At 47.9% G+C, this 27,500-nt stretch overlaps 1 protein-coding gene across 5 annotated transcripts in view; it reads left to right on the plus strand.

Annotated features, from left to right (window-relative positions):
- celsr3 (cadherin, EGF LAG seven-pass G-type receptor 3) overlaps window positions 1-27,500 on the plus strand; it is a 99,960-nt gene that overhangs the window by 54,398 nt on the left and 18,062 nt on the right. For all 5 annotated transcript variants that reach the window (XM_030347052.1, XM_030347300.1, XM_030347211.1 and 2 more), the window contains 15 exons: window positions 3,393-3,534; window positions 5,107-5,227; window positions 8,705-8,888; window positions 9,972-10,073; window positions 10,344-10,438; window positions 10,923-11,132; window positions 15,686-15,884; window positions 17,042-17,230; window positions 17,697-17,877; window positions 18,296-18,463; window positions 18,967-19,093; window positions 21,973-22,179; window positions 24,829-25,003; window positions 26,049-26,161; window positions 26,839-26,918. In XM_030347052.1, coding sequence (XP_030202912.1) covers window positions 3,393-3,534; window positions 5,107-5,227; window positions 8,705-8,888; window positions 9,972-10,073; window positions 10,344-10,438; window positions 10,923-11,132; window positions 15,686-15,884; window positions 17,042-17,230; window positions 17,697-17,877; window positions 18,296-18,463; window positions 18,967-19,093; window positions 21,973-22,179; window positions 24,829-25,003; window positions 26,049-26,161; window positions 26,839-26,918 — 2,293 coding nt within the window. The remainder of the gene's footprint in view (window positions 1-3,392; window positions 3,535-5,106; window positions 5,228-8,704; window positions 8,889-9,971; window positions 10,074-10,343; window positions 10,439-10,922; window positions 11,133-15,685; window positions 15,885-17,041; window positions 17,231-17,696; window positions 17,878-18,295; window positions 18,464-18,966; window positions 19,094-21,972; window positions 22,180-24,828; window positions 25,004-26,048; window positions 26,162-26,838; window positions 26,919-27,500) is intronic.

Below are 27,500 nucleotides of genomic sequence, written 5' to 3' on the forward strand. Positions count from 1 at the left end.
TGTGTGTGATTTTTTTGTTAGTGTGTTTGAATATGTGTGTGTGCACCAGTTTGCGTCTGTTTGTGTTGCTGTTGGTGTGTGTGAGTGTTCTGTGTGTGTGTGTGTATGTGTGTCAATGTGCATTTTTTTGGTTTATGTCGCTTTGTTTGTGTTAAAGAGAGAGATGGAGAGAGAAAACAAACGTTAAACAGAAATGTTTTTGGTTGAGGAGGAGATGGGGGAGGTAGAGAATAGAGAGACAGATGGAGATATGTTAGAAGGAGAGCATGTGCGACAGGGGCGCTTCACTTCTGGACGTTTCAAATGAGTCAATCCACAAACAGGATTGACTCATTGCCATCTATTCACAGCATACTATAGAAAACATTCCTCATTATCAGAATTATCAGAAAAACATTATTCTTGCAAGGAGCGAAAATGTAACAAAAGCATTCAAGGATAGCCCCATACTCTAATACTAGGGAGTTATTCAGGATGTGTGTCTGTGTTGGTGCGTGAGTGCTTTTGTGCGTATGTGAGTGTGTGTGCATTCCTGCCTGCTTCTGTGTGTCTTTGTGTGCAAGAGCAAAGATTTCTCGTTTTAAAACGCTTAACCGCTAAGATATGCGATGTAGAATTGCTTCAGTACATCCGGTTCAGATCAGCCCTAACACTCTCAGACCACATGTTCAGAGCCTGGCTCGGCCCCCTCCAGACTGGGAAGCCTCGCCTCACCCAGTCCATCCAGAATTCACTGCTCAAGAAGAAGAACTCCTTCTTCTTAAGCATTTCTGTCTTCTCTTCTCTTCTCTTCTGCCAGCCTGGGGTTCATTAAGCGTCGCTTAGTGTTTGACAGTTCAAAACTCTCCGGGGCCGTGGCTGGGCGCTGGAGGATTTTGTTGGAAGGAGTTCAGAGGAACGGAGAGAGAGACAGAAAGGTTGAAGTAGAGGACAACGAGACGCTGGATCACAGGAGAGTCTGAGATGTATTCAGAAAATCAGCATGGCTGAAGGAGTGGATAGTTGGGTGGTTCGTCTGAATCCCAGCAAAAAAAAAGTTTGTGGGCCTTAGCGCTGCTCCTTAATGACCTGGATGCACAACCCACACTGTACATTTCTTTGGATGCACACAAATGCTAAATGACCGTTCAGCAGTCGTGAACCTGATTGGTTATCGTTCTGTTCTGTCGTTTTATTGCTCTGGATGTTCTGGATTACATTTTATTGGTTTACAAGCGGAGATATTGCGTGGAGAGACCCCGACAAACCCTTCTCTTTCATGTGGGAGGCAATTCCTCTGGGTGTCTGTACGGAAATAAGGCTAAGTGTAGCAATTATGTCTTTCTGTGAAGCCGGTTTGGTTCTTTGTGCTCAAAAGAAATCCACAAGTGTGTGCGTGGCACAAACAAGAGTCTATTTATTATGTGTGTTTGTGCGTGTGCGTGTGCGTGTGTGTGTGTGTGTGTGTCTTGTGCTGTGGCCTGCATTACCATATAAGAGGCAGGAGTATTTAAGTGGAGTCTCTGGGGAATGTGTTAGGGTTATATATAACGTTTATCATATTTATTAAATGCAATTGTCATTTAGTATTCAGTTTGCATTCTCGCACTTGTCATTGTTTGGTTTTGAGGTGAATAAGTACAACTGCCTCTACACAACGATGTTAACATTCATATTTTTATGTTTATCGCACAATTTTCCTGCTGTCGGACTCGCTTTAAGGCAACCTTAATCATTTACTTATTAATGGTGACATATTGTACCTTTGGTGTGAGGGTGATTAGCCGTTATAAGCCGTTTTGGAAAAAGTCAAAAGTGGCCGTGTCCACCTAGATGCGCGCTGGATAGATCGGTCTTAACAGCCTACCCAGTGGAACGTAGCAAACGTTGCAGATTTATCCATCTACGTGGACACACCGACTTGTGATGTCAGAAGAGGCCGCTTTTCTAAATGGCTTGTAACGGATAATCACAATCACACCTGGTGGTATTATATGTCACCTTTAATAGAAACCTATGCGTCCCCCATTTTGAAATGGCTGTTTTTGAAAAACGATGGACGTTTCGCGATTTTTCTCGTATCCTCGCGGCTTGTTTCTATCACAGTGACAGCTGTGGGTTTGAATGAACCCACAGGTGTGTGTGTGTGTGTGTGTGTGTGTGTGTTTGTGTGTGTGTGTGTGTGTGTGTGTGTGTGTGTGTGTGTGTGTGTGTGTGTGTGTGTGTGTGTGTGTGTGTGTGTGTGTGTGTGTGTGTGTGTGTGTGTGTGTGTGTGTGTGTGTGTGTGTGTGCGCTTGTGTCTGTACAGACCGATTAGGATCCTTTAGGAAAAGCCACCACGGCTGGCAGGTTGAACTTGGTCCGTGGCCATCAGATTGTGTGTGTGTGTGTGCGTGCGTGTGCGCGTCACGTCGCCACCCCGGTAGCGAGGCACACACGGCGCCGTGTGATAAGCCGGGTTTGACGTCTGAGCGTTGGCAGCTTATTATTTCTGATGCGTGGTAACGTAGTGTGAGGCGCTCGTAGCCGCGCGGGCTACCAGGTGGGCTTCTTGATCGACGCTCCGGACGCTCTGCCAAGGAAACGGTTTGGAGTCCTCATCCCGCCTTCGCCCCCGGTTTCCTGTCCACAGAGCTACTCTCATTCTAAGCTCACTTAACCTAATGCTTGAATGATGCCCCATAATCAGGGACCCAGCCGTCTGACGATGTTACAGCAGAACTTCTGGGGGGAGACGGCACAGAGCCTGGGCCGGAAACCAACAACTGCAAGGGGTTCATTGGGTTGATGCTTTCAGAAGGACATTTTGAATGCCTGTATTCCTGCAGTGGCTATCCTGCACAATGTTCATGAATGTTGCCCTTACCGAACCACGCCTCCAACATGTATTTGGTCCAAACAAATATGATGCAAAAGAAAGTTAAAAGCCTGACTGAGCAGTGTTAGCAGGGTCCTATAGTAGGACTGAGCTGTGTTTGCGGGGTCCTACAGTAGGACTGACTAAACTGTGTTTGCCGGGTACTACAGAAGGACTGACTGAGCTGTGTTTGTGGGGTCCTACAGTAGGACTTACTGAGCTGTGTTTGTGGGGTCCTTTGGTAGGACTGACTGAGCTGTGTTTGTGGGGTCCTACAGTAGGACTTACTGAGCTGTGTTTATGGGGTCCTAGATTAGGACTGACTGAGCTGGGTTTGCAGGGTCCTACAGTAGGACTAACTAAGCTGTGTTTGCCGGGTACTACAGAAGGACTGGCTGAGGTTTGTTTGTGGGGTCTTACAGTAGGACTAACTAAGCTGTGTTTGCGGGGTCCTTTGGTAGGACTGACTGAGCTGTGTTTGTGGGGTCCTACGGTAGCACTGACTGAGCTGTGTTTGTGGGGTCCTAAGCTAGGACTAACTGAGCTATGTTTGCAGGTTACTACGGTAGGGGCTGTACAGACGCCTGCCACCTCAATCCGTGTGAGAACACTGCCCAGTGTCACCGCAAGCCCAGCACCTCCCATGGCTACAGCTGCGACTGTGGGGACAATCACTACGGACAGTACTGCCAGCACAGGTACGCACAAACGAACGCACAGACGCACCGAACGCGTTCACAGACATACACGCACACGCATACAGACAGACACAGACGTGTACACATGCACTCACTGACATATATACACACACACACACACACACACACACACATAGACATACGCATGCACAAACAGACATACACCCACACGCATACAGACAGACACAGACGTGTACACATACACTCACAGACATATATACACACACACACACACACACACAGACGTACACATGCATGAACAGACTTACACACACACACACACACACACAAAGGCTTTCACACGCACGCATGCACAGAAATATACACACACAAACACATATATGAGCCTACACAGAGAGACTGATTTGGGCATGCACAAAGCAGATTACATGGGGTAAAAATGGAGTAGGTCTAGCTAGGCTAACCCCTTTAGCTCTGCACTGTCAACTACAGCTGGGAGTGTGTGTGTGTGTGTGGGGGTGGGGGTGTGGGGGTGGGGGTGGGGGTGTGTGGGTGGGGGTGGGGGTGGGCAAGTGCTTATATGTGTTTGTGTCATATCTTGGTTTTTGGTTAAGGCTTGTCCCACATCAACTATAGGGTTACACACACACACACACACACACACACACACACACACACACAGATAGAAACACAAACAGGCCGTGTGATCCTCACACAGATACAGCTGGGTCTGATGTGATACTGACCCAGACCTGACCCCAACACTGTGTGTGTGTGTGTGTGTGTGTGTGTGTGTGTGTGTGTGTGTGTGTGTGTGTGTGTGTGTGTGTTTGGGGGGGGGGGGTCCCAGATCTGTGTCTTTGATCTATGTAGCTGCTGGGATTCTACTCCAACCTCAGATGTTAGAGTGACAAAAAAGAGACAAACATATAAACCCTCTATCCCTCTTAATCTGTTCATCCATCACTCTCTCGCTCTCTCTCCCCACCTCTCTCTCTCTCTCTCTCTCTCTCTCTCTCTCTCTCTCTCTCTCTCTCTCTCTCTCTCTCTCTCTCTCTCTCTCTCTCTCTCTCTCTCTCTCTCTCTCTCTCTCTCTGTTCACCTCTGTCTCTCTCTCTCTCTCTCTCTCTCTCTCCCTCTCCCTCTCCCTCTCCCTCTCTCTCTCTCTCTCTCTCTCTCTGTTCACCTCTGTCTCTCTCTCTCTCGTTTCACCATTCCTCTGTCCTCTGGTTGTAAGTCCTGTGTAATCTCTTAACTCTATCGTACCTCATCCTTGTGAACCTCCCGCTGATCCCCTCCAACCCCCTCCCCCCCAAACACACTCTTTATATGCTTGTGGTGCTATATCTCAGTCCATCCCCCTGACTCTCTCCCTCTCCTCTCTCACTTTCTCCCTCCCCCCTGGCACTCTGTCTGTGACCCTGTTGCTGTCCCTCTTTATTCCTTCCTTCCTTCCTTCTCTCTCTGGTTCACTACCCACCTCCCTTGCTCCTAATTGAATTGAAAGAACACTGTGAAAACTGGTCAGTGTAACATTTTCAACAATCTGCAATGTCTTTGTGGGTGTGTGTGTGTGTGTGTGTGTGTGTTTGTGTGTACGCGTGTGTGCAGGATTGACCACCAGTGTCCCAGAGGTTGGTGGGGGTCTCCCACCTGTGGACCGTGTCACTGTGACGTCACTAAAGGCTTTGACTCTGACTGCAACAAAACCAGCGGAGTCTGCCACTGCAAGGTAATCCCCCCCCCCCCCCCCCCCCCCACACACACACACACTCAGACAGAGACACACACACTCACACACGTGTGCACACTCAGAGAGAGACACACAAACGCACGCAAACTCACACACAGAGACACTCAGACAGAGACACACACAGACAAACAAATTCACACAAACACACACACACACACACACACACACACACACACACACACACACACACACACACACACACACCACACACAAACACAGACGAAAGTAGCACCAGTAGTCATAGGATTTGAATTGTTTTTCCATTTTCCGAAGCAGAGGGTCCATACTTTATTCTAAGTCATATTAAATGTTGCATCGAACTCTTTGTGGGGAAAATAACATCCGCAAACCTGTCGGCGAGGTTTATTAAAAAATTTGAGAATGCTACCCGAGGCTGATATTGAATAGCCCTCACTCATATTAAAAGTGAACCCTGAACACTAATCCCATTAAGAGTATCAACCAGGCTCTGGCGGGTTATTATGAGGTGATTTTAATGAACGTTTCATCAAGTAATGACTCCCCATCTGGCCATCTGTGCTTTATACGGTTACGTTTTTTATACGGTGAGGTAATGTTTATGACTGTTGGGACTCATTTGGTTTCATTGGCATCATGGACTTTTAGCTTTGTGGACAAACAACGGTCACACAAATATATGAACTCAGTTATTCATAGAGTTAAAGTGAACCCAGGGTCTTTGGTTTGGTGTGTATAGCCATCAAATAAGCCCTCCAGATACTTTTTTCATTGACAATCGAGTATAGAGATGCCCGGCGCAACGTTTGGCTTCCATGTTATTGGTTAGAGGCACCGCGAACACTTTCAAATCTGCACTTTTTTAACCACTAATATTGCTCAAAATTGCACCAAACCTTTTCAGTAGCATGATTAGGTACCATACACATAAAACCAAGCATCAACAACTTAGTTAGCATACCGGGAGTTTATTAAAAAATACTGTTTTCCAAGTGCCTTACCGGTAGGTCCATGTTTCCAGGAAGTCCACACAAGTCGATTACCTGCTACCGTAAATAATATAATAGCAAACAAATTTAAAACAGCCAAGTATCAAGAGGGGAGATTGTTAAGTTGCATTTGTGGGCGCCTCTATTATATTATTTACTGGAAACATGGACCGACCACTAAGGCACAGACTTGGAAAACAGACTTTTTTAATAAACTGGTGCTGTTTTGAGCAATATTAGTGGTTAAAAAATGCAGATTTGGAAGCATTCGCGCTGCCCCTAACCAATAACATGGAAGCCAAACATTGCGCCGGGCAAACTATGCTCAATTTTCAATGGAAAAAGTATCTGGAGGGCTTATTTGATGGGTATACATGCCAAAACGAAGACCCTGGGTTAAATTTTCGCCGGAATTACACTTTAAATCAGTAGGTGAGATTTAAATTATACTCACGGAAGTGTAAATAATCATACTTGTGTTCTTAGTGAAAACACACACACATGTTGCATGTAATGAGCATGAGTTCATCGTGAGTTCATTGTTCATTATTTAATCTCCTGCGTATGTGTGTGTGTGTGTGTGTATCTGGGTGTGTGAGCTTGTGCAGTCATTTGTGAAATCAACTCATGTCTGACTAGACCCTCACTCTGCAGATTATCGTTTGACCCCAATCCGTTATCACAATAATAATAATCTGTTATTGATCACACACACACACACACACACACACACACACACACACACACACACACACACACACACACACACACACACACACACACACACACACACACACACACACACACACACAAACTCCCTATTCTCGCTTACTGTAAAATACCTTCAGAAATAACGGGAAAAAACACATAGCGTCATGCATGTGGGCCTCAAATTGATGATTGCAACACGTGCTGTGACGTCCCCTCTTGGATTTCCCCCGCCGGCAAAACATTCTCCCCATCTGTTGGCACCGTATGGGACCGATGCATGGGTGAGGACCGACAGCCCAGCCCCCATTAAACAGATAAACACTAGCACCTTTAATTCCCGTCCCAGTGGACGGGAATGAAAAAAGTTATGAAAAAATAACTAACTCACAGCCGCCATTCAATCCATAACAACGGAAGTGTCTGAGTCAATTTGGACACAAATACATCTTGCTTTTATCGCCTTGTCTACTTCATATGCTCAAGTCTCACGGACCGCTTCATTTGAGATGCAGTGGTATTCCCCTCGGGGAAGGAATACGGTATTATTTTATTATGATGTAACGCTCCTGACAGCTACATTTTATATATACATATCTCCTACGGAGTGATATAGATTATACTGTGTAGCAGAGGGGTTTCATTAAAGTTCAATTCAAGCCAGCATCAGTTGCTGATATAACAGAGATGTGAATACAGATGGTTTTATTAAAACAAGTCTGCTGAAAATTGTTGGGTAATTGACAGATATTTTTCATGTTACAGGAATCTTTCAAACAACAGGAATAAGATCACAGAGATCTTTTCCTAAGATTTGAAACTAATGTCTGGCTGGCTGACTGACTGACAGATTATTTGATTGATTGATTGGCCGACTGACAGACTCCCAAATGAAGCAAAAATATTTTCATCAGGAAAGTTGTCTAAAATAATATATATATTCATCAATACAACAGTGACTTGGGGAGAACTGTCATTTCAATTAAAAAAAGATGACCCCATTTGCATACATGCCACCACAGGCATTAGTTTTCTCCACATGAAAGACCTGTCATGAATACTGCTGTTATGTCCTCTCTGTTCCACTGTGCCCTTTGGTGCCTTTAGCGATCAAACGTTGGCCAAAAGCGGTGGCTAAAAGCACCGTACAAGCCCAGCTACAGAACTCTGCACCCAGTGGCTCACAAATAAATCCCAACACCCCTTCAGTCCAACAACATCCTCACACGCAGCAATCAGCACTTGAGGATGTAAATGAGCCTCTCGTGACGCCCCTCGCACTCAGCTGAAGTACGGACGTGTCTGCCTGTCTTTGCGGATGGATTACCAACCACCCGACAGGCTGTCCCCCCCGTCTCTGTCTTGGTCGTTTCCCCTGTTTACCATTTGCCCTTTTATGGTCACGCCTTCGTACAATCAGGGCTCCCATGTCACTCTCCCCAAGAGAGGCCTGTGTGTGTGTGTGAATTTGCTATCAACGCTCCTCTAGGAGTATAGATGGGGATGCATGGAGAACTTGTTCACACCGGCGCAAAAGCAGGCGTGAGTGCTCTATTCTATTTAAATCCCGGCACTCTGTCTTCACTGGTTTGTACTGGTGCATTGCCATGGCTGGTGACTGAATGGGCGTATCGTTAATTCTAATGCGAGGCACCTGTGTGTACTCAGATATGGCACGGGAAAGCGTCTCCTCTGCCAATACGGCCGTCGAGCCTGCCAACGTGTTTATTGTTGCTCATGTTTAATGAATTTATCTTCGTCTCTCCTCTCCCTCTCTTAGGAGTTTCACTATTGGCCCCGGGGAAGCGACTCCTGTCTGCCGTGCGACTGCTACCCGGTTGGCTCCTTCTCCAGGTCATGTGACCAGGAGGTGGGCCAGTGCCAATGCAGGCCCGGAGTGATTGGCCGACAGTGCAACATGTGCGACAACCCGTTTGCCGAGGTCACCAATTCAGGCTGCGAAGGCAAGTGAATATAAAGATGGATCGATGTGTTCAAGTAGTTAGCTGATTAAACGCATTGATTCGTTTTACGTCAAACTTTTGATTAGCATTTCGTTCGATATTTAGGGAAATTCCTATGATGTGTCTTGGACTTCACTTTATTTATGTCAAAGCCTGACGTTTTTTGCTTGGCAATTCCATGGCGTGTCTTATCTCTGTGTGTGTGTGTGTGTGTGTTGGCTCCCGCTTTGTCCGAATCAAACACTTGGCTTGCGCCTTAATTCCACAATCTCAAAAGTTGAGTGAAGAAAGTCAGCAACAGCCACCGCTCTGCTGCCAGAGATAAATCGCTTGTTTCCCCTCAGAATCACTTCCCGTCATCTGTGAGTGGTTTGTTTTCCTCACACAGCCGTGTTTCATTTCCCCCGCTCGCTTCAAATCAGCTGAAGAAATGTAACAACTCCCCCTGTGGAGACTGTTTTCCGAAGGTTTTATTGAAAGAATTGAAAGATAAGAGTGATTGATGCTGTTAACGTCTTACTGAGGGTACTTCCCGGCTCCCTCGTCACTCGCTGTCTATCTGTCTTTGTCTCGACCGTCCCTCCCTCTCTCCTGCTTCATCCACCTCCTCCTTCTCTTCTCCTCTTTACTGTGCAATCTCTCTGCCTGACCAAACCCCCGATAATCACCGTCCTTACCACCCTCTCTGTCTACACTCTCTCTCTACCAAATTTATTTCTCACTCTTTCGCTCTCTCGATCTCTCTGGCAACTCTCTCTCTTCCTCTCTCGCTCTCTCCGTCCACCCTCTATGTCCGCCCTCTCTGTCTTCTCTCTCTTTCTCGCTACTTTTTCTGTCTATTCTGTGTGTGTGTGTGTGTGTGTGTGTGTGTGTGTGTGTCTCTCTGTGACTCTCTCTTGCTCTTGCTTTCTCAATCTCTCTGTCCACCCTCTCTCTCTCTCTCTCTCTCTCTTGACCCTCTCCACCCTCTCTCTGTCTCTCTGTCTCTCTTTTTCTCTCTCTCTCCACGCTCCTAGAAATCCCTCACCAATTCTTTCTGGTCTTTTGAGTAATATCGAGTCTCTCTCTCTTTTCTCTCTGCAGTGATCTATGACGGTTGTCCCAAGACCATCACGCTGAGCATCTGGTGGCCAAGGACCAAGTTCAACCTGCCGGCCGTGGTGGCCTGTCCTAAAGGATCCATCGGTCTGTACAGACGCACGCACGCACACACACACACACACACAAACCTGTGGGCTCATTCAGACCCGCAGCCGTAAACCTACCTACCTGCCTACACAAATAAATAAAGCCAAGCAAAAGTACCAAGAGAATAACACACTCAGAATATAACGCCCCGTTCGTTATAATGTCCGAAGTTATGGGTCTGACTTCCGTGTGTCTGAGAAGCTTCACCGTATCCCCAGAGAGACGTGTGTCTGTAACTCTTCTCCTGTCCCCCCCCCGGCCCTCCAGGCGCTGCCATCAGACACTGTGACCAGGAGAGGGGCTGGCTGGAGCCGGACCTGTACAACTGCACCTCTCCCCCCTTCGTGGAGCTCAACATCCCCGTACGTACACCGTCGACTACACCACACCACACCCTACACACCATGTCTTTACAATTGCCACCATTACAATTACCCCTGCAAACGGTGATAACCAGGGTACCATAGCCCATACTATAACATACCCATGTCATTACAATTACAACTGCTACAGTGATAACCGGGATACTATAATAGCCCAGACTGATATAACATACCCATGTCGTTAGTAATAGTACAATTACTATTAGTACTATAAAGTGATAAAAGTGTTGCTACTGATTCCATCTTTAATGCTAACTCACAAACGCCTTGCTTTGATTACCAATGTGAAATCCAATATGTGCTCCCAACCAATGAGAATGAAAAAGTGTTGCAGACCGATTAGTCTTTAACCCCAATTTTCTCGCCTGGGTTCTCAATTATCGTTAAAAATAAACTATTTTTTGGGTAATTCGCTTTTTAATGCCCCTTTTAAAAATATGTGTGTGTGTGTGTGTGTGTGTAGCTGGAGTCCCTGGAGCGCAACGAGACGGAGCTGAGCACCATCGTGGAGAAGAAGCTGGCCCACCAGCTGCGCGATGTCACCGAGGCCACGTCCCGTCTCTATGGCAACGACCTGCAGATCGCCGAGCGGCTGCTGTCCCGCCTCCTGGCGTTCGAGACGCAGCAGACGGGCTTCGGACTCACGGCCACGCAGGACGCCCACTTCAACGAGGTGCGTGCGGAACGAACTTCTGGAAACGTTTCAGGAACTCTCCATCAGTCCAGGTCCGGAAGGTTCCTGCCGTGGTTTCGCTCCAACCAAAGTGTTTGTGCTAAAGTGGAACCCGGAAGGTTCTAGTAGTACTTCCTTGGCTTTTGCTCCGACTAGGGTCATAGTGAGGGGTCGGTTGACTCTGTTGTTTATTATGTAGAATATTCCGGAACATGTTGCCTGGTCTTAGCTCTCCTCAGTGATGACCGGTGGGGGATTCGGTTGTCTGTTTGAGTCCATTCCATGAACTGTTCAATTCCTGCCATGATTTTGCTCCAACTGAGAGTGGGGTAGACGGTTGTGGTCAAGGATTGCTTCAGTTTCGTAATTAGACGTATAATCTACGTTTGTAAAAAGCATCATGCAACAGTTTCTACAAGAAATAACAGTTTGTACACAACAGTTCAAACCTGTACACCTTTACTTCACAGCACACTTTACAGTTCGGCACAAAATAACAGATTGAAAGTAAGGTGTTTCATCGCTGTCAGAATGCCTGACTGTGAGTGGCATTTGATTAACTGTCGCTCCCACGGATGTTCCCTTCCTTCCTCCCCACCGTCCATACGTCTCCAGGACACGTCCTGTCCATAAGATACCAGAGTGAGTCACCAACACGGTGCTATCGCCCAGCAGTCATAAAGTGTCAGCAGCGTCCCCCCGTCCCCCCGTCCCCCCCCCCCCTCACCAGGGGGGGTGTAGCGTGACACCCTGAGCATCAGTGGCTGACGATGGCCCCCGGTGACGCGGCAGAACAATGGGAGCTATTTTCCAATTGTTCCATTTTTTTTTTTATTTTTTTTTTTACCTAAGGCTGTCTGTACTGTTGCCATGGCAACTGGGCAACAGCACCAGCGATTTAATTCGACATGTCTTCTGACAGTATAACAGAAAAGCTTTTTTTTATTTTTTATTTTTTTATTAACCTAACGGTTTCCCTCTCCTGGCCGTCTGAGCGGGGGAAGGAGGTACTTGGAGCTACATGCTAGTGGTTAAAACATGCTCTGATTAAAACTGTGACATAAGTAAACCTCGGCTATATTATATCATCCGATATGAAGCGCTACGTCCGGCGTGTTCACTTCAGCTTTGTCTGGCTTCTTTTGAAATTGAAAGGTGACAATATAATCACCTTGGACCCTGGTATTTCTAGTGTTAGGGTTAGGTGTTCCTTAGGGTCTATTGAGCTGCCATGGGCCTGATTCACCCTGGTCATCTGGGCTAAGATGGCCGGGAATGTTCTAGTAAAGAGCTTTAATAATGTACTCCTTTATTTTAAGAAGGAGTAGTAGTAGTATTGGTAGTAGTAGTAGTAATATAAGTAGCTTTTGTCTTAGTCGTACTAATTTATCTTTGTCGCAAGAGTAATACATTACAATATGGAGAATGATTATATTACCATAATATGCTCTGAATATTTTAGCAGATAGAACCAGATAAAACAGACTGTTATGATGGGGGCATTTCTGCTCCATCACTTATGATGCTACAGTTATCCTTCGAAAGATACACGTTGCCATAGAAACAGAGTAATGGAATCCCCCTTGCAGTTTGTGGCACATTTAGTATTTTAAAATATGTGTTGTTTGCCTTTGTACGTCTATTTCCTCTAATAATAAAATATACTATTACTTTCTCTATTATCATACTATATAACCTTTTACTACTATAAACACACCAGCTGGTGCTACCACTGAGCACATCACTTCTAATGACATTAGTAATGAAATAATTATTATATGATATATTTAATTTCCTTCTGCATTCCTCTGGCCGGTTAAAGCCTGATTTATTGCCTGAAGCCCTGAGGGTTTAAATCTTGACGATACGGGTCTGGATTTATGAGATCAATACAGTTTCATTGGCTAACCCGTTGCTAAGGCAACCCATCACTGACTCCTTTCGTGAGTAAAAAGCTCAGTCGGATTCCATTGAACGGCTTTGCCTCATCAAAAAAGAAAAACAGGACTGCTACGAAGATCAATAGTGTTTTGATGTTATTGGTTTGTTGTCGCCGGCGGAACGCTGTGTCGTTGGCAAATAACCCTAATGGAACAGAATCCCAACTGTTGCTCGTAGCCAACCCCACTTTAGCCCATGAATGGAGTATGGGTGGCTGGGCGTTACCATAGCAACGCACGATCGGAATCCGAGTCACACAGCAGATGTATAAAAAAAAAATCAAAAAGACAGGAATAATGAAAGAGAGCCCCTGAATCATCTTACTTCAAAGAGCAGCACATAAGGGGCCTCCGACGGCAGGTAACCATAGTAATGCAGCGGTCGTCATGGGAACCCCGGAGCCACTAATGAGCGACGGGGAGCGGCGGGATTTGATGTGGGACGTGGTAGACGCTGGGAACGTGATGGTAGTGGGCCTCCAGGTGGTGGTGGACTACTGATCGCCTCGTCCAGACCTCTCATCTGGTTTCAACATCGGAGCCTTTGAGGCAGATTACGGCAGGTTAGGTGGTTCTGCTGGGAATCACTGAACACAGTGTTAAGTCTTTGGACTCATTGCCCAGATTTCCACATAAAACAAGACACATTTTATTTGAACAGAAACTATGTTGACAACGTCCTTGGACCGTAAGACAGAGGAAATACTCGTACTAAGCTTCTTAGATACATGAAAATACTTTATTCACCCCAGACGGGAAGTTATAGATATGCTTACAATTAATATAACTCATTATTGGGGCTTTCAAGGGTTGAAACAGAATGTATTTGCATCCCCCCCCCTTCTAGCTCGCTTACTATGTCATCCAGTTGGCAATGGATTCAATTTAAAACCAACCAACAAACAAACAAAAACAACAGAGACCACCGTAATCCATCCCTCGTCCAGCCGTTCTCACTGTATTTAGACGTCCTCCCTGCTGCTCGTCTGAAACACTCCCTCTCGCGCTATACCTCGGAGAGAGACACGGGCCATCTGCACACACAGAGCAGAGATAATGTGTTGGCTAAGATAACACGCCGCCATCTTTCTGTTTGGACAGCGCAGTCATTCATTTTAAGATGTTTACACGAGAAGACGGCAATTATTTAAGAAATGTAATCCTCGAAAAACTCTATGGAATGAGAAGGGAATGGGTTTTAATACAGCCACTATTCAAATACACTTGGAAACGGCGTCCACATGGCGCTTTGAACAAGAGCTAGTTTCCTTCTCGTTTTGTGTTGCGTCTGTGTTGATGCGCATGACAATCTGCTAAAGTTGATATGATAACGAATAGCTTATTTTGTCTCCCATCTGTTGGCTAACCAGAATTCTGTTCTAAATAATTCAAGAAAAGGTTGTTTTTCATCATAATCTTGTAGCTGTCAAGAACATCATATAGAATGCAGCCTCCCTGATGACACATCTACAATGTCTCTTCCGTTTGCATTATGGCTAGGTGCAGGTCTAGCTCCATAAACCCTTTAACCACATCACTTTGAGCAGCCCTTTCTCCTGCTGGCTTTATCCTCTGAAGATATTCATCTTCCTCTCCCTCTTACTAGCTTCCTGTGTGGTTCTGAGCCGATCTTGTACAGGAAGCAAAGCTCTTCAGCTTGCCCCGGGCCTGAATCTAAAATGACACTGAACTCGTCTTCATTTAACCTCTCCTCCTATCCTGGTCTTGTTTTTTTTGTACGCCTGCACTGTGGTCCATGTGCACGGTGCTGATGGGCATGCTGCTGATGTGCACGTGCACAGGGCTGATGTGCACGTGCCCGGAGCTGATGTACCCAGAGAAGTTTTAGTGTGACGAGGGGGAACAGCCGGTGGCATTTCTAACTGGGGGAGCAGCTACGATGTTTGGTTTATGAATCAAACTAATAGGACTTGAGGCACCCAACATAATTTCTCTCTCTCTCTCCCTCCCTGTCTGGATGAATGATCCTCTCTCTAGCTCTCTCCTCCTGTCTATTGTTGTGAAGGACGCATCCTGACAGGTCACGATCCCTGCCCAAGACGTGCTGAACCACTTTAGTGCCCTGCTACATTGTTCTATCTATGCCTTGCGCTCTCTCGCTCTCTCTCTCGATCGCTCGCTCTCGTTCTCGCTCTCGCTCTCTCTCTCTCTCTTCGCCGTCGTTGATCGACAGTTTGTTTCTTGCTCTGTCATCCGGAACAATCTATGAGGCAGGAGTCCATGACTGAGGCTAACCTTGTGCTGCTTTGAAATAAATGGCCAACAACCCACAACCCTGTCATTCATGAAGTGTTTACCGCGTGTTTCTCTTTGAGTCGGTGCGGTTGGGTTAACTGGATGTACGGGATAAACGCTGAATGGAACTGTTGTTTAATCCGTGAAACACGATTCAAAGTCTTTGGTTGTGTTTTCTTTCTTCTCAACCGCGCTTTATACACTATTACATTTAAAGCGCACAACGTCTTTCAGGATTCGATTGATCGTTTCATTGTGTGTCTGACGTTAAGCGCATTGAGCTGCACGTTGTTTACATGAGGCGCGCCGTACAAATGAGGTTGAACTAATATGCGTTGGATTCCCCCGGCCTTCCAGAACATTCTCCGCGGCTGCAGCGGCGTGCTGGGGGCGGACACGGCCGGGCTGTGGCGCGCCCTGGCCCAGAACCAGAACCACCCGCTGGCCGGGGGCCCCGGGGGGCTGGCGGAGCTCCTGGAGCAGTACGCCCAGACCCTGGCCCAGAACATGAAGCTGACCTACCTCAACCCCGTGGCCTTAGTGGCCCCCAACATAGGTGAGTGTGGCCCTGTGGCCCCCAATAGTGGTGAGTGTGGCCCTGTGGCCCCCGACATAGGTGAGGGTGGTCCTAGTGGCTCCCAACATAGGTGAGCGTGGCCCTATGGCCCCCAATATAGGTGAGCTTGACCATACTGGCCCTAGGGGCCCCCAACATAGGTGAGGGTGGCCCCCAACATAGGGGAGTGTGACAGAGTGGATATTATGGGGGACCATAGAGATATGCACTGATACAAAATCACCTGCAGAGGAATATTACAGGTGTGGGACCACACACACGTACACCCAGACAACATACATCAGATGGAAAAACACACAGACACACGCAGAAAACACACATACACACTGTGTGTATGTGTCAACGACACGCGTGACCCACAAATACAAAAAACACATTCACCCATAAAACATGAGAATGACACCACACACACACAGACACACACAATCACCCACACACAGGGAACACAAAATCAAGCACACATATACATCGAAACGAAAATACACGCACAGACACACACATATCGGAAAGAAAACACACACACACACACACACACACACACACACACACACACACACACACACACACACACACACACACACAGGCCGACGCTCTAATCCCACATTAACACGCGCCATACCATAAAGTCCTATTATCGGTGATTTAAAGCAGCCGCACAATCCTAATCCTCCCAAATTAAAGCAGGGCTCCTTCCCTTGACTCATTGCTGTGAAAGCAGTTTAAGTGCACTGATGTTAATCCTGTAGCGAGACAACGCCGTGCAAATGAAGACGTTCACCAGACGCTATGGGCTCCAGGCAGCCAGACGCAATCGCTGCCGATTTCACACACCCACACACACATAAACACACGTCCACCAGCCCACACACGCTCACACACGCTCACACACACAGTGAACACCCCACACACAGATATAAACACGCAGTCACCAGCCCCCACACAGTGAACACCACACACATACACATAAACACGCATTCACCAGCCCACACCGGCACACACACACACACACACACACACACACACACACACACACACACACACACACACTCTGGTTGGGTGCCTGTGTGTGTGTGTGTTATTTACGTGTATCTGTGCGTGTGTGTGTGTGTGTGTGTGTGTCCTCCTTTGTCCTGCAGTGATGAACCTGGACCGCGTGGAGAACCACACCCACGTGCGCCGGCGTTTCCCCCGCTACCACGCCCCTCTGTTCCGCGGCCAGGCCCTGTGGGACCCCCACACCCACGTGGTGCTGCCCCCTGCTGCCCTGGTGCCGCAACGACACCAGCAGCACAGCTGGAAGGAGAGGGAGCGCATGGAGAAAGAGCGTACGTGCACGTGAACCCACAGCCGTATACACTCGCGGACTGGAACACACACACATACGCCCTCATATAGAGGCATATTTATACACACACACACACACACACACACACACACACACACACACACACACACACACACACACACACACACACACACACAGAGAAACTCACGGTCTCGCACAAAATTCACACACCTCATATAGAGGCACATATATGCAAATAGACACACATTTGTACAAAAACATACACGTGTAAAGACACACATACACACACACATACTTGCACACATTCATACAAACACACACATACACACACATCTGTGTTTCTTGGCAACTCCCATTCTGGGATCAAATATGGTAAACATCCCATTTATCATCCGTATCTTAAAATAGATCCCCCTCACTTGTCAGGAGCGGTTTACCTGTGATCTAGTGTCTGCATCTCTGTGACTCTCTGGTTTCATCTACAGTTCCCCTGAGCGTTGCTCCCGCCCCCGTCAGCGTCTCAGCCAATCAGACGGTGGAGTACGCCGCGGCCAGGCGCACTGTTTCGCTGCCCGAGCCGCCAATCACCATCGTGATCCTGCTCATCTACCGCAGCCTGGGGTCCGCCCTCCCTCCAAAGTACCACACTGACCGCCGGGGCGTCAGGTAGGACACCCCCCCACCAACCCCACCACCACTACGACTACTGCCACTGGTAGAGAGAGAAGGGAGGAAGGGGGGAGGAACGGAGGAAGGGAAGGAAGGGAAGGAAGGAAGGAAATAGGAATAAAAAGATGCATACATTGCTTTCTTTCTATCAATCTTTCAATCCTGCTTTCTATATGTATTTTTTTATGCAGTTATAATAAATAACTTTTTTTCTGTGTCTAGACAAATATGATGTTGTAGTATAATAGCGTGTATCTATCTCACTGTCTGTCCGTCTCTCTCTCTCTGTCTCTCCATCTTCCCCTCTCCCTCACCCCCTCACCTGGTTTCCTAGTAACTGCCCACAGTGCTCTCCGTCTAACTTAGTGTCTGTCTGCCCCCCCCTTCCCCCCCCCCCCCCCCCCCCCCCTCCCAGATTGCCCAGGCATCCAGTAATGAACTCCCCAGTGGTCAGCGTGTCCGTGTATAACAACCAGACCTTTGTGGGCGGGCACTTGGACCAGCCCCTCCTATTGGAGTTCAAGCTCCTGGAGACGGCCAATCGCAGCAAGCCTCTTTGTGTGCAGTGGAATCACAGCAGCACGTGAGTGGATAGGCTGTGATGGTAGCTGCTGGTGCAGAATTGTATTGATTCACAGAAATAAGAATTAACCCTATGTTTCTGTGTGTGTGTGTGTGTGTGTGTGTGTGTGTGTGTGTGTGTGTGTGTGTGTGTGTGTGTGTGTGTGTGTGTGTGTGTGTGTGTGTGTGTGTCTCTCTTTCTCTCTCTGTGTCTCTCACTCTCCGTCTCTCTTCTTTTTCTTTCTCTCTCTCACTCTTTGTGTGTCACCCTCCCTCCATCTCTTTCTGTCGCTCTCTCTGCATCTCCCTCTCTCTCCGTGTCTTTTTCCTTCTCTCGCGCTCTGTCTCCATGTCTCTCTCTCTCATTCTCTCTCTGTCTCCATGTCTTATACTCTCTCTCTCTCTCTCTTTCTCTCTCTCTCTCTCTCTCTCCCTCTCTCTCTCTCTCTCTCTCTCTCTCTCTCTCTCCCTCCCTCCCTCCCTCCCTCTTTCTCTCTCTCTCTCTCTCTCTCTCTCCCCCTCCAGGTCTGAGTCGGGGGGTTGCTGGACGGTGCGGGACTGCATCGTGGTGTACAGGAACATGTCCCACGTCCGCTGTCAGTGCCACCGGCTGGGAACCTTCGCGGTGCTGATGGACAGCTCCCACAGAGAGGTCAGTAGCGCGACGCGACACACAGGGTGGCTCCACATGCAGGCTGTTTATCGTCTATATCCAGTCTACTGAAGCTCCATCACCGTTCACTCACTTCCTGTGAGCTCCGCACGTCAGTTAACGTTGCCCCGGAATGAGGCGAACAAAGACAACGATGGAGAAGCATTTCATGCTGTGACAAAGCGAATATCGGGAACACTGACACCAGGCAGGCGCTGATATTTCTTGAATGAAGCCACAACTGCGTTAGCTTCTCCCCCCACCCACCCCCGACGATACACCGCTCCGTCGGAAGTCCCGCCCTGTTGGAAGTCCCGTCCGATCGGAAGTCCCGCCCTCGTTCGGCCATGCAGGAACATGGGAAGCGTCTCCTTCCAGGCGCTCCGATGGGAAGCCCCTGAGGTCGATGGTGCTCCACATGTGGCTCCGGAGCCCCTTGTGGGCCCCAAGGGCTGTTTTAAGGGGTCCCCCCCCCCGGGGGTAAGGGGGAGTACCTGAGGAAAACCTGCATGGAAGCTCGGGAAGGGATGGGGAAACCGTATAACTGTGAATCAGCCACACTGAGGAAAGTGAGTGTTGTGGTGGATGTGGGCGGGATCTGTCTTATACATGTCTCTAGATGTAAGGCGAAAGCTTTTCCCTTCATCGCATCAAAGTCGATATCTTCCTTTGAAAAGGATAGATGTATGTATAACCTCTATACCTTCACTGTTCCAATTGTTGCATTATTCAGCACATAGACCTGTTAGCGTTTGGCCTTTGCTTCAACCCTCGTGAAATATATAGCGCAAATACCTTTTTACGTCAGTATGAAAGGTGCAGTCTGACATTTTCCAAAGGGAGGATCATAAATCATTCCCATGAGCCCTCTGGGTTGGAGGTCTTGAAGGCTGGAGACTTTAAACAGCTTGTTGAAATTCTCAAGGTCCTGTTTCGAATTCCCCCCCCTTCCCACAGAGTTGATAGAAGGGCAGTTTCATCCGCTCTGAACATAAAACATGACACATCGGCTCTAATCTGTGCTGCTCCAGTACATCTTCTTAAGCATCTTTTAGGACAGGGTTTGATATGCGGCCAAATCTGAGGATATTGATATTTTAATTGACGTTTATTGTCTGAAGGCGGTTACAGTTTTACAAATGTGTATAAACCCCGCCAGATATCAGTGGGATGCCAGCTTTAGCCTGCCGTTTAGTGCTGAGCTAAAATTAATTGTTGGTATTATGAGACGTCTCAACCATGAGCTCTCTCTCGCTCTCTCTCGCTTGCTCTCTCTCTCGCTCTCTCTCTCTCTTGCTCGCTCTCTCGCTTTATTGGCATCGGAAACAAACGTTTACATTGCCAAATCAGGTGAAAAGTGAAGCTGAAAATAATGAACGAAGTCAAATATAAAAAGTTAAATGCAAGATATAAATTTACATTCAAAGAGTAGAATATTAAATCCTCCCTCCCTCCCTCCCTCTGTGGTATTCTCCATCGTCTGCGGCACTCTCCATCGTCTTAAGCTTTAGCCCTCATATCTAGCTCCATTCAAATGTCGGAGTTCACCTCTATCTCCCACTCTTTCACCTCATTCTTTGTCCCTCTCAACTCAATTAACTGTTGTGCTGCATGAAAATGATATTGCTGAAGGAAGCACAAATGTGCAGACGTTTTCCTGATAGAGATTACCGTGGTGTGTAAACTATTGCATCCCAGACACTGTCTTCGTTATCAAAGATAGAAATACCTATACAATAATACTCCTCTCACACTTGCCCTCCTTGCAATCATTCTCTCTCTCTCTTGCTCTCTCGCTGTCGTTCTCTTGCTCTCTCGCTGTCGTTCTCTCGCTCTCTATCTCTTCCCACGCTACACTGCCACCCCTGTGTATTCTGAATTTCTCACCCTCCCTTTCTATCACCAACTTCTCGCTCTCTCTCTCTCTCGCTCTCTTGCTACATACCATATATTCTAATCCACGTGTCAAACATCATCCCCCCCCGTCCCCACCCGACCGTCAGCCAGGTATCTCTATAAGTTGCGTCCCGGCCCGCCAGCCCTGTTTTTACCTCCCTCCTGTGACATCTCTGCTGTCAGCGTTGACACCCTTCCTCCCTGTCCTCTCCCTCTCCTGTCACTCTCACTTTAACTGGATTCAGTCGGGTTGCTCTGGGTTCTGTTCACTGCACTTCCGTACCAATTTTAATAACTAATAGCATCGCTGTATTCTTTCTCCCTCTAACTCTCTCTGTCCGTGTAGAAAATTCTGTTTATATATATATACTGTATAACTAAACCTGCCAATCCTTTCCTATTAATATAACTGTATTCTCTCTCTCTCCAACTCTTCTGTGTAGAAAACCCGCTATATATGTTACTAAGCCTGGCAATCAATCCATAGTCATATAACTGTACTCACTCCCTCTCTAACTCTCTCTTTCTGGGTGGAGAACCCCCTTTATACAGTATATAACTAAACCTGTTATATATATATATATTTATATATATATATATATATATATATATATATATATATATATATATATATATTGACAGTTTACATATATTTACATACATATATATAACCCTGCCAATCATTTCATAGTTATAAAACTGTTTTCTCTCTTTGTATAGAACCCCCTATATATATATATATATATATATATATATATAAATAAACCTGCCAATAATTTCATAGTTATAGAACTGTTTTCTAACCCTCTTTGTATAGAACACCCTATATATATATATATATATATATATATATAAACCTGCCAATAATTTCATAGTTATGGAACTGTTTTCTAACTCTCTCTGTGTATAGCACCCCCTATATATACATAACTAAACCTGCCGATAACCTCCTCCTCACTTAACCGCCCCCCCCCCCCGAGCAGCAGCTGGAGGGGGACCTGGAGACCCTGGCGGTGGTGAGCTACGCGGCGCTGGTGGTGTCCATGCTGGCCCTGCTGCTCACCGTGCTGCTGCTCTCCTGCCTGCGCGGCCTCAAGTCCAACACGCGCAGCATCCACTCCAACATGGCCGCCGCCGCGCTGCTCTCCCAGCTCGTCTTCCTGCTGGGCATCAACCAGACCGAGCAGCAGGTGAGGGGCGTGGGGTCTGTGGGGGTGTCTGTGGGTGTGTGTGTGTGTGTGTGACGTCTGTGTGTGTGGGGGGTCTTTTTATCTTGTATTTGATAATATCTATACGCATGTGATTGACAGAGGGTGAACTAGAGAGAGGGTGTGGATGTGTGTGTGGGTGTGTGTGTGTGGGTGTGTGTGTTTGGCGGTGTGGGGGCGTGTGTGTGCGTGGGTGTGGGGTGTGTATTTTTATCTTGTATTTGAGTTTATCAATACGCACGTGTTTGAGAGAGGGAGAACTAGAGAGAGGGTGTTGGTGTGTGGGTTTTGGTGGGTGTGAGTGTGTGTGTGTGTGTGTGTGTGTGTGGGGGGGACGGGACGGTTATGGGTGTGTTTGTGTTTGTGTGTTGGAGCGTGTGTGTGTCTTTTTATCTTGCATTTGAGTATATCTATACGCATGTGTTTGAGAGAGGGTGAACGAGGGATTGTTGGTGTGTGTGTGTGTGTGTGTGTGTGTGTGTGTGTGTGTGTGTGTGTGTGTGTGTGTGTGTGTGTGTGTGTGTGTGTGTGTGTGTGTGTGTGTGTGTGTGTGTGTGTGTGTGTGTGGACACCCAGCATGAAATCGCGAGATGGCCGTTGACTCGGCATGTTTCACAGTACAGCGGTTTATTACAGAGACACAATCACAGCCGTTAAACCTCTACACCACACGAGCACTGTTACTACCCTGGGCTGCTCACAGTGTGTGTAGGTTTAATCAGATAGTTCTGTGTCTTCACGGACTATCTAATTGGTGTGTGTGTGTGTGTGTGTGTGTGTGTGTGTGTGTGTGTTTAATCAAATAGTTCTGTGTCTTCATGGACTATCTAATTGATATGCTGTGTGTGTGTGTGTGCGTTTAATCAGATAGTTCTGTGTCTTCATGCACTATATAATTGAAATGCCGACTCCGTGTGTGACTCCGTGTGTGTGTGGGTGTACAGCAGCACCCCTATTCCTCTCCCCCCTCCCTCGTGGGAGGAATCACCAATTCGTTTTTAGTTGTCTTTTTCTGTCCACCGTGATCCTCTCGGCTTTCAGCCCGGAAGCTTCTAGCGCTCCTGGTGGAGCGATGTGAGGGGAATCCCATTAAGGTTTAAGCGATGGGGGGGGGGGGGGAGAGGGCTCCTCCGTGACCGTCTGGTTGTAATTGGCCGCAAGGGGAGAGGGTGGGGAGGGGGGGGGGGCACGGGGACGCAGAGATCAGGGGCCTAGCGGAGGAAGAGCTTGGCGCTCCGTGTCCGCCCCTGGTCGCCGTGGCAACCAAATGAGATGCAAAACCAAGGATCCGGAGTGTTCCGGCTGATGTTCCCACATGGAGGCTCCTCAGCTTAGGCGTGGCTGTGATGTCTTGGGGGGGGGGGGGGGGGGGTGTGTGTTTAAATGTCAAACAGACAACATGGGCGACTCGACATTTGATTGGACGTGGGCGCCAGAGAGAGGCACAGTAGGGTGCCGTCGTTTGTCTGGCTGATTTGAATATGGAGGAGGGAAGCGGGGGGTGAAATGTAGACTTGCAGAGGCTTGCAGCAATTGTCGTCGTTGGTTCCGCGCTGGATTGATAATGTTTCAAACCATTTATCGTTACCTTCGTCAAAATCACGCATGAATCCATTTGTGTGTTTTAATTCGTTTTCGGTGAATGTGAATAAGGGAACCCATTTACGCGGGGAACTGGCGTTCACTAGAAATGTAGCCGCACACGGCAGTGATGTAGTCATGGCTGCCGCCGAAACGACGTCAGCGGAGTCGTTTTAGCGTTCTTTTCGGGGCGACTCTTTCGAGTACCTGTTGATTGCAGTATAGGTCGCTCCAATCAGGTGGTAAATCCCCCTCGGACCTCTTATGGGGCTCTCTGTTTTATCCCTCACGTTACGATGAGCAGTTTTCATGAGCATCCGAAAGATCCAGTTAGCCTCCTCCGAAGCTAGTTCATGGTCCGTGTCTGTGATTACATCGTAACCTCCTGGCGTTATACTGCAGACCCCCTGGGGTATGGAGATGACAATAAAACTGTGTTTGTGTGTTACTTTATTTTCCAATTTCTTCATATTTCATGTTTTCTTTGCATTCATATTCTCTCTGCTGTTCTCCCGTGACAATGTATTCCCACCTTTACCTTCCATCTCCCCGTCTCTGCTTTATTGCCTCCATCATGTGTTTATGTTTCGTGTTTCCTTTTCATTCCCTCCCAGCCCTCCTGAGGCATTCCCCTCCCTTTCCCATCCATCATGCTCTCCGTGGCTCTGTTAGTTTCCGAGCTACCTTTATCTCTCCCTCATTCTCTTTTCCCGCTCACTCTAATCTTTCAGTTTGCATGTCTACATCTACTGCTGCTGTCTTTTTTTCCCCCTCACTTGCACTCCCCTGCCCTGCACCTTAACGAGCTCTCACTCTCTCTCTCTTCCTCTCTCTCTCTCTCTCTCTCTCATACTCTCTCGCTTGCTCTTTCTCATGCTCTCTCTCGCTCTCTCGTTCTCTATCACTAACTCTCATGCATTCACTCTCTCTCGCTCTTTCTCTCTTTCTCTCTCTGTCTCTGTCTCTGTCTCTGTCTCTGTCTCTGTCTCTCTCTCTCTCTCTCTCACCCTCTGTCTCTCACCCTCTCTGTCTCTGTCTCTCGCCCCCCAGTTCCTGTGCACGGTGGTGGCCATCCTGCTCCACTACTTCTTCATGTCGACGTTCGCCTGGATGTTCGTGGAGGGGCTCCACGTGTACCGCATGCAGACGGAGCAGCGCAACATCAACTACGGCGCCATGCGCTTCTACTACGCCATCGGCTGGGGCGTGCCCGCCATCATCACCGGTAAGGCCCACGTGCACGTATGTGCGCACAGTGACACGCAACACACACTATGGCGGGGAAGATAAGCAACCCAAATGCGGGTTGATGATATGGGAGAGACACACACACAGACACAGACACAGACACACACACACACACACACACACACACACACAGATAAACACGGAAGCAATTTCATTCTACCTGGATTTGGAGATGGCAATATCACTCACCTGTCTGGGTTTTTGGGTTGAAAACACACAAACCCAGACATACGCACATACCCACATACATACACACACAAGCTATCATTTACTCTACTCCCCTCTCTCTGTCTGGCCCTCTCTTTCTCTCTTTCTTTATGTGGGTGTGTGTGTCGCTCTCGCTCTCTCTCTAGCTCTCTCTCTCTAGCTCTCTCTCTCTCTCTCTCTCTCTCTCTCTCTCTCTCTCTAGCTCTCTCTCTCTCTCTCTCGCTCTCTCTCTAGCTCTCTCTCTCTAGCTCTCTCTCTCTCTCTCTCTCTCGCTCTCGCTCTCGCTCTCTCTCTAGCTCTCTCTCTCTAGCTCTCTCTCTAGCTCTCTCTCTCTAGCTCTCTTTCTCTCTTTCTTTCTTCGTGTCTCTTTCTCGCTCTGTCTTTCTCGCTCTCTCTTTTTCTCAACCTCAATCACACACATCTGACTGATGTCTACCCTTGCTAGAGGGTGGATCTATAACACACACACACACACACACACACACACACACACACACACACACACACACACACACACACACACACACACACACACACACACACACACAGACTTGCTGTGCCTTATGGCTCATCTTTATCTGTGCGCTGCTGTCAGTCTCCTCAATCAGATAATCTCAGGGTGAAACGTCCCTCTTTATTTGGCCTCGTTGTTCTCTCTACTGGTCCCAGTACTGGTCCAGTAGTCGTGAGCTGAATTCCTTCTCTGTGGTGCTCTTCATTTGGTGACCACAAGTGTGTGTGTGTGCGTGTGCTCGTGCGTGTGCTCGTGCGCGTGCGTGCGTGCGTGCGTGTATGTGTGTGTGTCATTTCTGTAGGCCTGGCAGTGGGGCTGGATCCAGAGGGCTATGGGAACCCGGACTTCTGCTGGATCTCCATCTACGACAAGCTCATCTGGAGCTTCGCTGGACCTATCGCCATAGTGATTCTGGTAACTGTCTGTCTGTCTGTCTGTCTGTCTGTCGACCTGTCTGTGTGTTTGTTTTCATGACTCTACCTGTCGGCTATTTGTAATCTGATGGTTATTGATCTATGAATCTTCCTTCCCTCCTTCTCTCCTTCCTCTCTCCCTCCCTCCCCCGCTTCTTTTCAACCTTCCTTTCCCTCCCTCTTTTCTCCCTCCCTCCCTCATTTCCTCTCTCCTTCCCTCCCTCCCTCCCTGCCTCTTTCCTCCCTCCCTCCCCCGCTCCCTCCTTCCTTCCTTCCTTCCTTCCTTCCTTCCTTCCCTCTCTCCTCCCTCCCTCCCTCCCTCCCTCCCTCCCTCCCTCCCTCCCTCCCTCCCTTCCCTCCTTACTGCCCTCTCATAATGCTTTGTGTTGGTACATGGTATGTAATGTAGTAGCCTCTATCAAAGCCTCAGTTATCAGGGAGCCGTATCCGTCAGCCGGCCCTGTTCAACCTTCACACTTCCTCTCACAGTCCACGCTAGATCCCTAGACTGCGATGCGCGTTGCCGGCGGCGACTCAAGTCAATCTGTGGCTCCCCTTAGATCCCATCTGCATTGATTTGCGGGGCTAGCCTTCCTTTGCTAGAGGCCGTGTGCGCTCACAGAGATGTCTTCTGGCCAGACCGCTAAGTTCCCCTTTGCTTTGCTCTTCTCCCCGCAGATGAACGGAGGGATGTTCCTTATCGTGGCCAAGATGTCCTGCAACCCCTCGCAGAAGGAGACCAAGAAACTGCCGGTCATGTGAGTGTCATCGATCCAGTGTAATCTATGATGCAGGCCAGCCCCCGTCCGTCCGTCCGTCCGTCCGTCCGTCCGTCCGATGCCCTGTGCGTCTGATGCAGACCCTGGGGTATCTGATGTAGATAACGGGACGTGTCAGTAGCCAGGCTTCTCCTTGACCGGCAAGGTAAAAAAAACAGTAGAGAACGCTTTCACCCGGTCAGTCCTTAGTCCGGGGTCCTAGAAAATGATCCTGTCTGCATTTAGAGCTTTAACCGGTCACATCAGTAGGTCTTTACACGCACTCTGCTGAATATTCAATGTGCTTGATTTAATGAATGCATTCATTTGAATCTCTTGACCTTAATGAGAAGAGGCAGCATTCCTTTCCCATACATTTTCATAAGCTCTGAATTCAGGCGTTTTATTTACGCTGTGTTGAACCTTAAGCGCTGTTTTTGTAGCGTAGTTGGCGATGTTTCCTGTTTGGTATTCAAATGTTTAAGTTGTATGTAAAGCAGGTATTTGTCTTTAGGCCTCCCTCCATACACATGACAAGCCTTGCTAGCTTTAGCAATAGGTCTGCCTGGCCTCTCGGAAGAC

Source organism: Gadus morhua, chromosome 1, assembly GCF_902167405.1.
Source record: "Gadus morhua chromosome 1, gadMor3.0, whole genome shotgun sequence".
Classification (NCBI taxonomy): Eukaryota; Metazoa; Chordata; class Actinopteri; order Gadiformes; family Gadidae; genus Gadus; species Gadus morhua.